Genomic DNA, 15,189 nt, shown 5'->3' with positions numbered 1-15,189 from the left:
TGGAGCCTGCATCTTCCTATATAAGAAAACCACAGAAAAGGGTTCCAGAGCAATTCAATTAAATGCCCAGAAAAAAATTAAACCACCAGCCAGGTGCAGTGGCTCATGCCTGTAATCCCCGCACTTTGGAAGGCTGAGGCGGGCGGATCACCTGAGGTTGAGAGTTCAAGACCAGCCTGACCAACATAGAGAAACCCCGTCTCTACTAAAAATACAAAATTACCCAGGCGTGGTGGCACATGCCTGTAATCCCAGCTACTTGGGAGGCTGAGGGGCAGGAGAATCGCTTGGAGGCGGAGGTTGCGGTGGGCCAAGATCGCACCATTGTACTCCGGCCTGGGCAACAAGGGCGAAACTCCATCTCAAAAAAAAAAAAAAAAAATTAAACCACCATCCACAAACCTTTCAAGACATGAACCATGTCTTCTTTCAACTGAAAATTACTTAGTGCTGAAATAAAATGTATTTTGTGTCTGGAACTTACTTACCCACAACTACACTTGAACCCTTTCCCTCTCTTCTAGCCTATAACACTTGCTAAAACCTGTAAGAAATGAGTGAGCCATTTACGTTGTTATCTTCCATATCCTAAAAAAAATTATGTTATTAAAGTTATAATATCTTAAAGTCCACTTTATTACAAATACCCTTTGAAAACATTTAACAGCTATTCTTGTTTGTATGCCCATGTTCATAGCACCATTATCCACAATAGCCAAAAGATGCAAGCAACCCAAGTGTCTATTAATGAATGAAGAGATATTTGCATCTACGCAAAGCCAGTTAAATAAATAAATAATTTTTCAATGAACAAACAAAATGTACTACATATACACAATGGAATTTTTTTTGTTTGTTTACAATGGAGTATTACTCAGCCTTATAAAGGAAGGAAATTCTGGCCAGGTGCTATGGCTCACACCTGTAATCCCAGCACTTTGGGAGGCCAAGGAGGGTGGATCACTTGAGCCCAAGAGTTCCGGATCAGCCCTGGCAACATAGTGAGACCCACGTCTCTACAAAAAATAAAAAAGTTAGTCAGTCCTCGTGGCACGTGCCTGCAGTCCCAGCTACTCAGGAGGCTGAGGCAGGAGGAGTGCTTGAGCCTGGGAGGTTGAGGCTGCAGTGAGCCATGATCATGCCACTGCACTCCAGCCTGGGCGACAAACTGAGACCCTGTCACCAAAAAAAAAAAAAGAAGAAGGAAATTCGGACACAGGCTACAACAGGTAACCTCATGAACCCTGAGGACATTATGATAAGCCAAATAAGACGGTCACAAAAAAGACAAAACTGTATGGTTCCACTTACATGAGGTATCTAGAGTACTCAGATTCATAAACAGAAAGTAGAATGGTGATTGCCAGAGGCTGAGGGAAGGAGGAATGGGGAGTGAGTGTTCAATGGATATGTAGTCTCAGTTTGGGAAGAGAAAAAAGTCCTGCAGATGGATGGTGGTGATGGGTGCAAAACAATGTGAATATACTTAGTGCCATAGAAATATACAATTAAAAAGGATTAAAGTGGTAATTTCATATATATTTTACTACAGTTTTTTAAATTATTCTTGGGATTTCTGAAATTCTTAGTAGATATACACCCTGAGGCTTCTACAGTGAAGGAACTGAAATGGAACAGAACATTTCAGCTGACCCATCCTCCTGCCTCAATTACTACATGGATCTGATAACTAAATATGCTCCATCTGTGTATGGACCCATCCTTAGGAGAGATTAATTTAACTATTCCACAATGGAGATACTCTGTTTTCCCATAATGTTAAATATATTAACTAAATTCTGAGACAGAAGAGGGTAGAGAGTATTTATTTTTGAAATGTCTCCAGTCATATAGATCAGAACTGCCCAACACAACTTTCTAATAAGATGACAGGCCTGGTGCAGTGGCTCACACCTATAATCCTAGCACTCTGGGAGATTGAGGCAAGAGGATCACACTTCAGCCCAGAAGTTCAAGACCAGCCTGGGCAATATAGCAAGACCCTGTTTCTACAAAAGGTCAAAAAATTAGCTAAGTGTGGTGGTACACACCTGTAGACCTAGCTACCCAGGAGGCTGAGGTGAGAGGATCATTTGAGCCCAGGAGTTGGAGGCTGCAATGAGCCATGATCATGCCACTTCAGTCTGGGCAACAGCGTGAGACTCTGTTTTTTTTAAAAAAAAAAAAAAAAAAAAAAAAAAAAGGATGACAGAGTGTGCTGGATGGAAAAATAATTGCACTGTACAAACTGGTAGCCCCTAGTCATGTGGTCACGTGTGGCTACTGAGAAGTTGAAATGTGGCTAATGGAACTAAAGAACTGAATTTTAAATTTTATTTAATTATAGGTAAATTTAAATAGCCACATGTGGCTAGTGGTTACCATATTGGTGAGGCAGACCTAAATCTTCACTTGAGCTTGCTTCAGGAGTCAAAATGAAAGGTACCCACATTAGAAATTCGTGCTATCAGGCCAGGCACGGTGGCTCACGCCTGTAATCCCAACACTTTAGGAGGCCGAGGCAGGGGGATCACCCAAGGTCTGGAGTTCGAGACCAGCCTGACCAACATGGAGAAACCCCGTCTCTACTAAAAATACAAAATTAGCCAGGCATGGTGGTGCAAGCCTGTAATCCCAGCTACACAGGAAGCTGAGGCAGGAGAATCACTTGCACCCAGGAGGCAGAAGTTGCGGTGAGCCAAGATCTCGCCATTGCACTCCAGCCTGGACAACAAGAGCGAAACTCCATCTCAAAGAAAAAAAAAAGAAATTCATGCTGTCCCTTCAGACTCCAACTCTATCCATAACTCTGTGCTACCATGAGCCGCATTAGACTCTAGGCAGGATATACCACTTTCTGAGCACCTATTACTTCAAGGAACTATGGAAAGCCCTTTCATGAACTTTATCTCATTTAATCCTGTCACCTCTGGCAGTAAGTACAAGAATTGCATGGGATATATAAGATTTCTTCAGATACTGGGAATCCAGCCTCTAAAGGAAACACTAGCAAATAAAGCCACATAGAGTCCAAGTTTCAAAGCTGACAAAATGTGCAAATTACCAGATACCTAGAATTCCAATCTTCAGAGGAACCCGGGAGCGGGGCCGCCTTGTCTTCAAGGCTTTAAGCTGATGTAAACGGTTCCAGATGGTCTGCTCAGCCTTCTCCCTACAGAGATCAAAGGAGGCAAGACTGAACCAAAAATAAACCATGGAGGAATCTAAGAGAGTAGGACAGTGGGAAGAAAATAAAAACCACTTTCAACCCTTTAAATCAAGCTTTTCCAACCTGCAGCCCACGGGCTGCATGTAGCCAGGACGGCTTTGAATGCAGCCCAACACAAATTCATAAACTTTTGTAAAACATTTATGAGATTTTTTTTTGTGCGATTTTTTATTTAGCTCATCAGCTATTATTAGTGTATCTTATGTGTGGCCCAAGACAATTCTTCTTCTTCTTCCAATGTGGCCCAGGGAAGTCAAAAGATTGGACAGCCCTGCCTTCAATGTGTATCTACCATTTAGACTTAGGGAAGGTAGGTAGGGGGCCACCTGAAGAAGCAACACTTGCTATAATTTACCTTTCCTAAAATGACATCCTTCCTACACATCTTCAAATCCTGACAAGCCTTTAAGCCAAACTCAAAAACAATCTACTTCACAAGGCCTTCCAGTTCTCCTCTGTTGGAGAGTTTGTCCTCCCTTTACTGCCTTTCAATTTTTTTTTTTATGATTCCAGATCCTAATGCCCTTCTACTTTAACTAGATTTTTCCCTGTACTTAGCAATTTCTCCTTTTTTTTTTTTTTGAGATGGAGTCTCACTTTGTCACCAGGCTGGAGTGCAACAGTGCAATCTTGGGTCACTGCAACCTCCATCTCCCTGGTTCAAGCAATTATCCTGCCTCAGCCTCCTGAGTAGCTGGGATTACAGGCGTGCACCACCACACCTGGCTAATTTTTGTATTTCTAGTAGAGACAGGGTTTCACTATGTTGGCCAGGCTGGTCTTGAACTCCTGACCTCATGATATGCCCACTCTGGCCTCCCAAAGTGCTGGGATTACAGGTGTGAGTAACCGTGCCTGGCCAGCAATTTATCTTTCATTTTTCTTTGTAGATACAGGGCTTTACTTTGTGCCCAGGCTGGTCTTGAATAGTTCACTGCAGCCTTGAACTCCTGGACTCAAGTGATCCTCCCACCTTGGCCTCCAAGAGTGCTGGGATTATAGGTGTGACCCACTACACCCAGCCTCATTGTTTGATTTTTTTTGAACTAGCATTTTCTGCCAGATGTTGGAGCTATTTGTTCATCTATCTTAGTTCCCATATCAGACTAGGCTCCTTAAAGCCAGGCCATGGAAGAAGGGTTCATTTCTGAATCACCCAAAGCACATAGTTGGGTGTCAAGCAGTAGAGGCCTACAGAAGAAAAATGTCAGATGAATTAATTGAGGGTATAGCCAGATATGGAAAAATTAACACTAGCATGTCTTGAACACAGAAACAAAGTGAGAAAGGAGGTACGTTCACCTCTGATGGGAGTCACCCATCTCTACTCAAAACTCTCCCCGAGCTTATGACTACATCCTACCCCGGGCAGCTATATTATAAACATATACCATTAGTTACAAAACAAAGCTCAGGAAGAGCTGAGTGGCTCAGCACATTCTTGGTTTCCTCATCTATAACAGCACCAATCACACGGGGTTGTTGTGATCATTAAATTTGTTAATGCATTACGTTACTCACTCAGAACCTGACACCACGGTACATGCTCAGCCGATGTCAGCCAGTTGTATAAAGACTATCTCCACTGTGGGAAAACTGCAAGTCCTACTGCCACGGGGCCACTGGCTCATCTCCATAAACAGCCAGGCCAGGCACTGTTAGCTCTGGCATTATTACATAAAACACATTCGCTCCTAGGAAAAGAACAAATTCGCACCTGATAGAGCACGTGACAAGGAGAATCACATCTGCCTGAATGGAGAGAAAGGAAAACAAGGAAAATTACAATCTTGGATATTAGCCTTATACAATTCCTGCCCTACAGCTCTTTATTATTTTTTTTCCCTTTTTTTTTTTTTTTTTTTTTTTTTTTTTTTGAGACAGAGTCTCACTCTGTTTCCCAGGCTGGAGTGCAGTGGGGCAATCTCGGCTCACTGCAACCTCCACCTCCCGAGCGGTTCAAGCAGTTCTCCTGCCTCAGCCTGGGATTACAGGCGCCCACCACCACGCCCAGCTAATTTTTGTATTTTTAGTAGAGATGGGGTTTTACCATGTTGGTCAGGCTGGTCCCGAACTCCTGACCTCAAGTGATCCACCCGCCTTGGCCTCCCAAAGTGCTAGGATTACAGGCATGAACCACTGCACCCAGCCTATTATTTTTCTTTAACTATTTTTTTCTTTTTTTTTTTTTTAATAGAGAAAGGAGTCTCGCTCACTTGCCCAGGCTGAAGAACAATAGCATAACCATAGCTCACTGCAGCCTCAAACTCCTGTCTTCAAGCAATCCTCATGCCTTGGCCTCCCAAAGTCCTGGGATTAAAGGCATGGTGACCCACACCTGGACATTTTAACCATTTTTAAGGGTACAGTCCTGTGGCATTTAGAACATCTGCAATTTCATAACTATGCATTTTCCATAACTTTTTCATCTTCTGCAACTAAAACTGTGTACTCATTAAACAGTAACTCTCCAACTTCCCTCCCCACAGGCAATTCTTAACTTAGCTCCTTGTCTGAAGGCACACATCACCATAAAAGTTTCAAAAATAGCTGTAACAAAAGTACAACTCAGTCCCATGGTGAACACTTCACCCAAGGGAACTCTCTCTCACCAGGGGGCACCCTGCTCCTGAAACCGCACCTAAGAACTGGCACAAATGCAGAATCTTGCCCAGGTCCAGGAAACAAAGGAAATAGGAAATGCATGTACCTCTTGGAGGTTACTGGTCCGCAGGTAGCCACTCTTCTGTAAGATGGACCAGGCTATCTCTGTGTCATTCACATTCATCTGGCAGCCATAGGTCTCGAGGTATACTGCAGTAAGAGGTTGGGGGGAATCCATGGTAGACAGACAACAAGGGGTCTCATGTCTCAAAAGGTCTCCTTCCCAAATGCTCTAGAAATATCTGAGGCATCTGGTTATCCACTAAGTCCCCTATTGCCTCAATCCTAAGATAACATAAATTGCCAGATGTACCCCCAAATTAATGATAGACCTTCAGAACAAAAGAAATACCGTATTAGGCTGGGCACAGTGGTTCATGCCTATAATCCCAGTACTTTGGGAGACTGAGACAGGAGGATTACTTGAGCCCAGGAGTTTGAGACCAGCCAGGGCAACAAAGGGAGACCCTGTCTCTACAAAAATTTTAAAAATTAGCCAAGTGATACATGCCTGTGGTCCCAGCTACTCAGGAGGCTGAGGTAGAACTGCTTGAGCCCAGGAGACTGAGGCTGCAGTGAGCCATGATCACACCACTGCACTCAGCCTGGGCAACAGAGTGAGACCCTGTCTCAAACAAACAAAAAAATATACACATTATATATCCACACCAATTACAAGCCATGTTATCTTTTAAATGGGGAAAACATGTACCTGAGAATCAAGGAAATATAGCTATAAAAACAATTAGAAAAGGAAGGACTAGGCCGGGCGTGGTGGCTCACGCCTGTAATCCCAGCACTTTGGGAGGCCAAGGCCGGCAGATCACTTGAGGTCAGGAGTTCAAGACCAGCCTGGCCAAAATGGTAAAACCCACATCTCCACTAAAAATACAAAAATTAACCAGGTGTGGTGGCGTGCACCTGTAATCCCAGCTACTCAGGAGGCTGAGGCAGGAGAATCACTTGAACCCAGGAGGCAGAGGTTGCAGTGAGTTGAGATCGCACCATTGCCCTCCAGCCTGGGAGACAGAGCAAGTCTCAAAAAAAAGAAAAAGAAAAAAAAAAAGAAAAGAAAGGAAGGGCTAACTGATAGTGTTCATCAGCCTGAAGGGAAAATAAGTGTAAATCCACATGTTACGCTCCTCCTCAAAATAAAGAGGTTTTCCAGCCTCTGGAAGTAGCAGCAGTGGCCAGAGGGTACATAAAGTCACAAAATTAAAATGAGGCATCTTCTTACAGTAACTTCATATTAAATGAAAGCAAGGCTATATTATGAAGTAAAACAAATTTTGTACACAGTTATAAGAATATGAATTTCACATTCTGGCAGCTTCAAACTATATTCCAGGATCAACCCCTGTCCCCACCAGCAGGTCTTATTTCCAGACTCCAATAAATTCCAACTAAAAGTTAAGAGCTGAATGATAGGCCGGGCACGGTGGCTCATGCTTGTAATCCCAGCACTTTGGGAGGCCGAGGTGGGTGGATCATGGGGTCAGGAGATCGAGACCACGGTGAAACCCCGTCTCTACTAAAAACATAAAAAAATCAGCCGGGCGTGGTGGCAGGTGCCTGTAGTCCCAGCTACTCGGAGAGGCTGAGGCAGGAGAATGGCGTGAACTCGGGAGGCGGAGCTTGCAGTGAGCCGAGATCGCGCCACTGCACTCCAGCCTGGGGGACAGAGCGAGACTCCGTCTCAAAAAAAAAAAAAAAAAAGAGCTGAATGATAATCAGCTTTTGCTCAAATGATTCTCCCACCTCAGCCTCCTGAGTAGCTAGGACTACAGGTGCACGCTATCATACCAGGCTAATTTTTTATTTTTTGTAGAGACAGTGTTTCACCATGTTACCCAGGCTGTTCTTGAACTCCTGGGCTCAAGCAATCCACCCATCTCAGCCTCCCAAAGTGCTGGGGGATTACAGGGCCACGATGCCACCCATTGCCCCCAGTCGATCGGTATTGTTAGAAGACGGGTTCACATGTCTCGATCTCTGACCCGTGATCCGCCCGCCTCGGCCCCAAGTCTGATACAGCGTGGCCCCGCCCGGCCGAGTTTCTTGAAATTAATATTACTTGGTGGAGTCTGATGATTCCCACAGCCTTCCCACACTGTTAACCTTTCAAGCCAGGTCTGTAATAAAAGAATCATGCCAGGAATGACAGAGAGGAGCAAGGCAGGAGGCCCAAAGGGTAAGCAAAGTAAAACCAACCTTTTCTCTGCCTTCCAAGAAGTTCATCCAACGTGAGATAGGGAGGTGGGTCTTCCACTTCTGAAGACAGCTTCTCCTGGGGAGCTGAGGCACTTTTTAAAAAATGTTGAAAAGTTGGTCCAGCAGCCAGCCTGGAGCTGAAATCCTTCCGAGCTCCATCCTCCTGTCTCTCTGGACTGGAATACATGGTACTAGAGAGACTGCTGTGTGCCCTGCACATCCTCAGCGACAGCCAAGACACAGAGGCCAATGGTCCCCACCCCAGAGACCTCTGCACTTGGAGGGCACACTGTAAAGGATGCATGGCACTAAACAGCCCACGGTCTGCAAAAGAATGACAGACATCACCAGCATTTATTGAACACCATGGACAGGACACTGCTGTGAGCACTTCAAGTGTATACATCCATTTACCCCTCACAAAAGCCCATGAAGAAGGTACTCCTAATAATATGACCTCTGTTTTACAGTTGAAAAAAACTGAGGCAACTTGCCCAAGACCACACAAAGGAGTGCCAGAGATGAGATACAAATCCAGGCAGTGTTTTCAAAACAAGTGGTGGTAGAGATGAGATGGAAAGCCCTGACAAAATGACAAAATAGCACCTTGTGCCAAGACCAGTTCCCAAGGCTTTAAGTGTATTAACTCATTAAATCTTTACAGCAATCCTAGGAAGCAGACACTATTATTGTTCCCATTCCGGAAGACATAGGTTGAGGAACTCACCTAAGCTCCTACAGCCAGTAAGCAGTCAAACAAGGACTCAGGTAAAAATCCATATGGATGCAAAGCCCGTGCCAATACCCATCTTGCTACACTGCCTCTTAATAAAGTGAAAACTACTCACTGTCTGAGGGCATCTTCCTTTGAGTTCCTTCAGAAGGAAAGCAACTAATGTGAGGGCATTGTATGCCTGATCAGTGACTCCTTCTACCCTTCAAGAGTCTTGGCTGGGCACAGCTGCTCATGCCTGTAATCCCAGGACTTTGGGAGGCCAAGGCAGGAGGATCACTTGAGGTCAGGAGTTCAAGACCAGCCTGGCCAACATGGCAAAACCCCGTTTCTACTAAAAATACAAAAGTTAGCCAGATGTGGTGGCAAGTGCCTATAGTCCCAACTACTCAGGAGGCTGAGGCAGGAGAATCGCTTGAACCCAGGAAGCAGAAGTTGCTATAAACCGAGATCGCACCACTGCACTACAGTCTGAACAACAGAGCGAAACTCCGTCTCAAAAAAAAAAAAAAGATTTTCAAACTACTACCTTCAAACTTTCCACCCAGACCCTCTCACACTTGGTTTAGCAAATAACACAACCTGTATAGAGAACAATTTGCCACTTTCCATCAAAATTACAAGTGTGCAAACCATCTGACAAAGCATTTCCACTCATATTTATCCTGCAGATAAATCTATACACATACAAAATGACCTATGTATAAAGACATTCAGTCTAGGCTCATGCCTGTAACCCCAGCACTTTGGGACGCTGAGGCTGGTGGATCACTTGAGGCCAGGAGTTCGAGACCAGCCTGGCCAACACAGTGAATCCTCATCTCTACTAAAAACACAAAAAATTAGCTGGATGTGGTGGCACACACCTGGATTCTGAGCTACCCAGGAGACTGAGGCATGAGAAATCTCTTGAGCTCAGGAGGAGAAGGTTGCAGTGAGCCAAGATCACGCCACTGCACTCTAGCCTGGGCAACAGAGTGCGATTGTCTCAAAAAATAAAAATAAAAGATATTCAATGCAACAGTGTTTCTAATAGCAAAGGAAAGGGAAAGATCTAAATGTTATCAAGAAAGGACTAGTTACAACTGTTAGAAACCAAGGCTGGTGGCCGGGTGCAGTGGCTCATGCCTGTAATCCCAGCATTTTGGGACGCTGAGACAGAAACATCACTTGAGCCAGGAATTCGAGACCAGCCTGGGCAACATAGTGAGACCTCATCTCTATAAAAATAACAAAAAATAGCTGAGCAGTGATGCACACCCGTAGTTCCAGCTAGTCAGGAGGTTGAGATGAAAGGATTGCATGAGCCCAGGAGATCAATGCTGCAGTGAGCCATAATCGCACCACTGCACTCCAGCCTGGGTGACAGAGTAAGACCCTATCTCAAAAAAAAAAAAAAAAAAAAAAGTGAGGCTGAACTTATACATGACAAAGGCAAGGAAGCAAAATGCTCCATGCTACCTACATTATACTATTGTTGAATCTGTGAGGAAAGAGGGTGGGAATATTGAGGTACCTATTTGCAGGTACATACAATATCTCTAGAATGCTAAGAAACAATAGTTGCCTCCCAGGAAGACTTAGGTGACTAAGGTACAGGAGATGAAGCCATACTATTTACTTCTTTTTTTTTTTTTAGTTTTCTGACTAAGGAAGAATTCTAGGATCACCATATATTTTTAATAGACCCCACGTCTACAGCCTACCACACTCCAGCCATGCCACACTTCTTTGTATTAATCTTCACTAGCTTATAGGATTTTACACATGCTGTTCTCTGGCTGGTATTTATCTTCTCTCTAGTGGCCTATGGTACTTTCAGCTTTCTTCCTCTGGGAAGCCTGCTCTGGCCATCACCCCCGAAATCTAGGTGGGATCCTCCTCTGAGTTCCCAAAGCTGTCTTCTACCTCTCCATCACAAGACTCATCACACTTTGCTGTTAATTATTACTGACACTTCTGCCAGCCCTAGTAAACTGGCAGGTTCCTGAAAGCAGGGAACAAGTATCATTCACTTCTACACCTTCACCATCTCCCATTGTGGTAGCTGCCTCATGGCAGCTGCTAAACATCAGTGGTTCCCAACCTTTTTGGTACTAGGAATCGGTTTCATGGAAGACAATTTTTCCACACGCAGGGAAGCAGGAGTGTGTTGAAACTGTTCCACCGCAGGCATTTAGATTCTCGTAAGGAGCGTGCAATCTTGAGCCGGTGCAGTGACTCACATCTACAATCCCAGCACTTTGGGAGGCCGAGGCAGGCGGATTGCTTGAGCTCAGGAGTTCGAGACCAGCCTGGGCAACATGGCAAGACCCCGTCTCTACAACAAATTAAAAAATAAAAAATTAGCCAGCCACTGTGGTGTGTGCCAGTAATCCCAGCAACTTGAGAAGCTGAGGTAGGAGGATCACTTGAGCCAGGGAGGCAGAGGTTGCAGTGAGCCGAGATTGCGCCACCACACTCCAGCCTGGGCAACAGAGAGACCCTGTCTCCAAAAAAAAAAAAAAAAAAAAAAAGGAAATGGAATGCACAAACTAGATCCCTTGCATACATGCAGTTCACAATAGGGTTTGTGTTCCTGAGAATCTAATGCAGCGGCCAATCTGACAGGAGGCAGAGCTCAGACAGTAATGCCAGCTTGCTGCTCACCTCCTGCTGTGCAACCCGGTTCCTCACAGGCCACGGACAGGTACCATTCTACCACCTAGGGTTAGGGGAACCCTGCTATACATGTGTAAAGAGCAGATGTGGCCCATTACCTTTCCAATGAGATCACCTGCCACATCTGCTACTAGCACTTAGGAGCAATGCCAACCCAGTTTCAAGAGTCAGAGAAGAACAGCCTTAAAGTGTGAGCTTTAAAATCGCCCATTTCTACTCCATAATTGCTGTGTGACCTTTGGCAAGACAAATTTCTGTCTCTGAGCCGCCAATTCCACATGTGTAAAATAAGGATAAAAGCAGCACCTACCCCCCAAGAAGTGTTGTAAGAATAAGATATTAAAAACCCAATTTGAGATACAGTAAGCGTTCACTAACTGCACATTCATAGCCCACACACCCTTTCATGGAGAGTATTAGAGCATCCTGGTTAAGAGTATGGACTCCACTAAAAATACAAACCTTAGCCGGGCGTGGTGGTATGCGCCTGTAATCCTAGCTACCCAGGAGGCTGAGGCAGGAGAATCGCTGGAACTCGCGGGGCAGGGGCTACAGTGAGCCGAGATCGCGTCACTGCACTCCAGCCTGAGCGACAGAGCAAGACTCCGTCTCAAAAAAAACAGTATGGACCCTAGAGTCAGAATCTGACCCCACTGCTGCCAAGCCAGCTAAACCTTAGGCACCTGTCTTAAACTCTGGGAGCCTCTAGATGGGGATAATAGCACCTATCTCCATAAGCCTACTGTGGGATCAAATGCAATAATACAAGCAAAATGCTTTGCATAACACAGTGTAGAAGCCTCTCTGGAGGCTCGAAATTAATTCTGACAGTCGGCAATGAGGCTAGAACAATAGCGTACAACATCCCAAACATTTTACTGGCTGGTTACAATGAGTTAGGCATGGTGCAAAGCATTTTCCGCGAATTATTACCTATAACCCTCACAGCAACCCTGTGAGGCAGGCTATACTGTCAACCCCACTTCACCGGTGGTGAAGCGAAGCCTTGGAAGAAGTGGAGGCGACCTGTCCAAGGTCACACGGGGTTAGGCAGCGGGGTTAGAGTACGAACCCCTACAGCCTGACGCCAGGCCCCACGCCATAACCACCGTGCCATCCTCCCTCTTGAACACCGTGCGCTTCCCAGGATCCGCGGCCCCTCCTGCCCCAGGCGCCAGTCAAAAGCAGGTGCGCAGACCACCCCGGCGGGCGCGCTGCTCACCTCCCGCAGCAGCAACAGTGCCCGGGGTTCCGCAGCGTAAGTTCTGCGGGCAAGTCGGGTCCCCTCGCTGGTCCGCTGCTGCGCTCATACACAAGCGACTTCCGTTCCGCCGCTACTTCAGGCCGGGTCATTCTAACGGAAGTGCTTCCTTTTTACAGTCCGGGTGGACCCAAAGCTCCGTGGCGGTGCTGAACTTTAGGGCAGCCACTAGCCACGGACTTAAGCGGCAACTGAGCGCCTCAAAGTGGGTGAGTGCAAATCAAATGTGCGCTAAATGTCAGATACACCGGATGTGGAAGAAGAAATGTCAAATAGTGTCAAATGGTTCATATGTATAATGTTTATATTGATTATGTGCTGCAATAATTGTTGGGATATATTGGGTTAAACAAGTACATTCGTTGAATTAATTTTTTTTTATTTGTAGCTATGGTGGTAGAAATATTTGAATTAAGTTCACCTGTTGTTTCTTTTTACTTTTTCAATGTGGCTAGCGGGCGGAGGGGAATATGGTGTGATCATGGCTCACTGCAGCTTCCGCCTCCCATGCTAAAGCAATCCTCCCACCTCAGCCTCCCAAGTGGCTGGGACTACAGGCAGGCGCCACCACGCCCAGCTAATTTTTTTTTTTTTTTTTTTTTTGTAGAGACGGGTCTCCCCATGTTGCCCAGGCTGGTCTCAAACTCCTACCTAGGCACAAGCCATCCACCCACCTTGGCCTCCCAAAGTGCTGGGATTGTAGGCGTGAGCCACCGTGCCTGGTCCTTACTGGGAAATTTTAAGTCACCTAAGAGGTTCACGCACTATTTCTATTGGAGGGTACTGCCCTGTAGGTTAATGACTTCCTGATTCACATCTCCAGCTGGAGTTCCAGAGCCATAGCTCAGCCGCCTACTTGACACCCCTTCTTGGGTGTCTGATGACCATCTCTAACTTATACAGAACTCTTCATTTCCACACACGCACCTTCACCAAAAACCTGTACCTGTCATTCTGGCCCATCTCAGTAAATGGCCCAACCATCCTTCCAGGTGCACTAGGAGGAACTGAATGGTCATTTTCTTCACCTCCCTGGATCCCCACATTCTATCTGTCAGCAAGCCCTGTCAACTCTAACCACAAAATGTCAAATCTGTCTACTCGAAAGCTACAACTATCCAGGCCACCATTGTCTCATCAGAAACAATCACAGTAGCCTGCTAATGGTCACCTTGTCTCCTGAGAACAGTTTCCCACACATAGCCTAAGGGAATTTGTGTTTGTTTTATTAAATCAAATTATATCACTCCTTTCCTGAAAACTCTCCATGGCAGGCCGGGCGTGGTGGCTCACACCTGTAATCCCAGCACTTTGGGAGGCCAAGGCGGGCAGATTGCTTGAGCCCAGGAGTTCTGGACTAGCCTGAGCAACATGATGAAACTCCATCTCTACAAAAAAAAACAAAAATTAGCCCGGCATGGTGGCAGGTGCCTGTGGTCCCAGCTACTCAGAAGGCTGAGGCACGGAGGATTGCTTGAGCCAAGGAAGTTGAGGCGGCAGTGAACCATGATCTCAACACTGCACTCCAGCCTGGGTACCAGAATGAGACCATGTCTCGAAAAAGGAAAGAACAAAAACAGCCGGGCACTGTGGCTCACAACTGTAATCCCAGCACTTTGGGAGGCTGAGGTGGGTGGATCATGAGGTCAGGAGTTCGAGACCAGCCTGGCCAATATGGTAAAACCCCATCTCTACTAAAAATAAAAAATAGCTGGGCATGGTGCCACGTGCCTGTAGTCCCAGCTACTCAGGAGGCTGAGGCAGGACAATTGCTTGAACCCGGGAAGCGGAGATTGCAGTGAGCCAAGATCGAGCCACTGCACTCCAGCCTGGGCGACAGAGTAAGACTCCGTCTCAAAAAAAAAAAAAAAAAAAGGAAAAAGAAAAGCTTAAGAGCTTTCCATTGCCCTTGCAATAAAATCCAGATTTCCTACTGTGTCCTAGGGGCCTGCATGATGTGGCCCCTGCTTTTTTTTTTTTTTTTTTGAGACGGCGTCTCACTCACTCTGTCGCGCAGGCTGGAGTGCAGTGGTGCAATCTCGGCTTACTGCAACATCTGCCTCCCAGGTTCAAGCGACTCTCCTGCCTCAGCCTCCCAAGTAGCTGGGATTACAAGCATGCACCACCACTCCAAGCTAATTTTTGTATTTTAGTAGAGCAGGGTTTCACCATGTTGGCCAGATTGGTCTCAAACTCCTGGCCTCAAGTGATCCGCCCACCTCGACCTCCTAAAGTGCTAGGATTTCAGGCAAGCACCACCACGCCTGGTCGATTTTTGTTTTTACTAGGGATGGGGTTTCGCCATGTTGGCCAGGCTGGTCTGAAACTCCTGGTCTCAAGTGATCCTCCCACCTCAGCCTCCCAAAGTGCTGGAATGACAAGCATGAGCCACCATGTCTGGCCCCCTGCTTACTTTTACTTCTCCAACCC

The 15,189-nt window shown here is 45.9% G+C and overlaps 1 protein-coding gene across 3 annotated transcripts in view; it reads right to left on the bottom strand.

Moving 5' to 3' along the window:
• The window catches only part of CDK5RAP1 (CDK5 regulatory subunit associated protein 1), a 39,887-nt gene extending 27,025 nt beyond the window's left edge, over positions 1-12,862 (bottom strand). For 2 of the 3 annotated variants that reach the window (XM_003273532.2, XM_030826785.1), the window contains exons 1-5: positions 12,721-12,862; positions 8,105-8,428; positions 5,940-6,043; positions 4,947-4,981; positions 3,072-3,172 (exon numbers count right to left, since the gene is read on the bottom strand). In XM_003273532.2, the coding sequence (XP_003273580.1) occupies positions 3,072-3,172; positions 4,947-4,981; positions 5,940-6,043; positions 8,105-8,428; positions 12,721-12,808 (652 nt within the window). In that variant the 5' untranslated portion in view covers positions 12,809-12,862. The remainder of the gene's footprint in view (positions 1-3,071; positions 3,173-4,946; positions 4,982-5,939; positions 6,044-8,104; positions 8,429-12,720) is intronic. The other variant, XM_012511878.2, reaches the window with a different exon arrangement.
• Positions 12,863-15,189: the final 2,327 nt, after the last annotated feature.

This window comes from Nomascus leucogenys, chromosome 13, assembly GCF_006542625.1.
Source record: "Nomascus leucogenys isolate Asia chromosome 13, Asia_NLE_v1, whole genome shotgun sequence".
Lineage (NCBI taxonomy): Eukaryota > Metazoa > Chordata > Mammalia > Primates > Hylobatidae > Nomascus > Nomascus leucogenys.
Note: the sequence above shows the minus strand (reverse complement) of the source record. Positions and strands in the feature narration are given on the sequence as shown.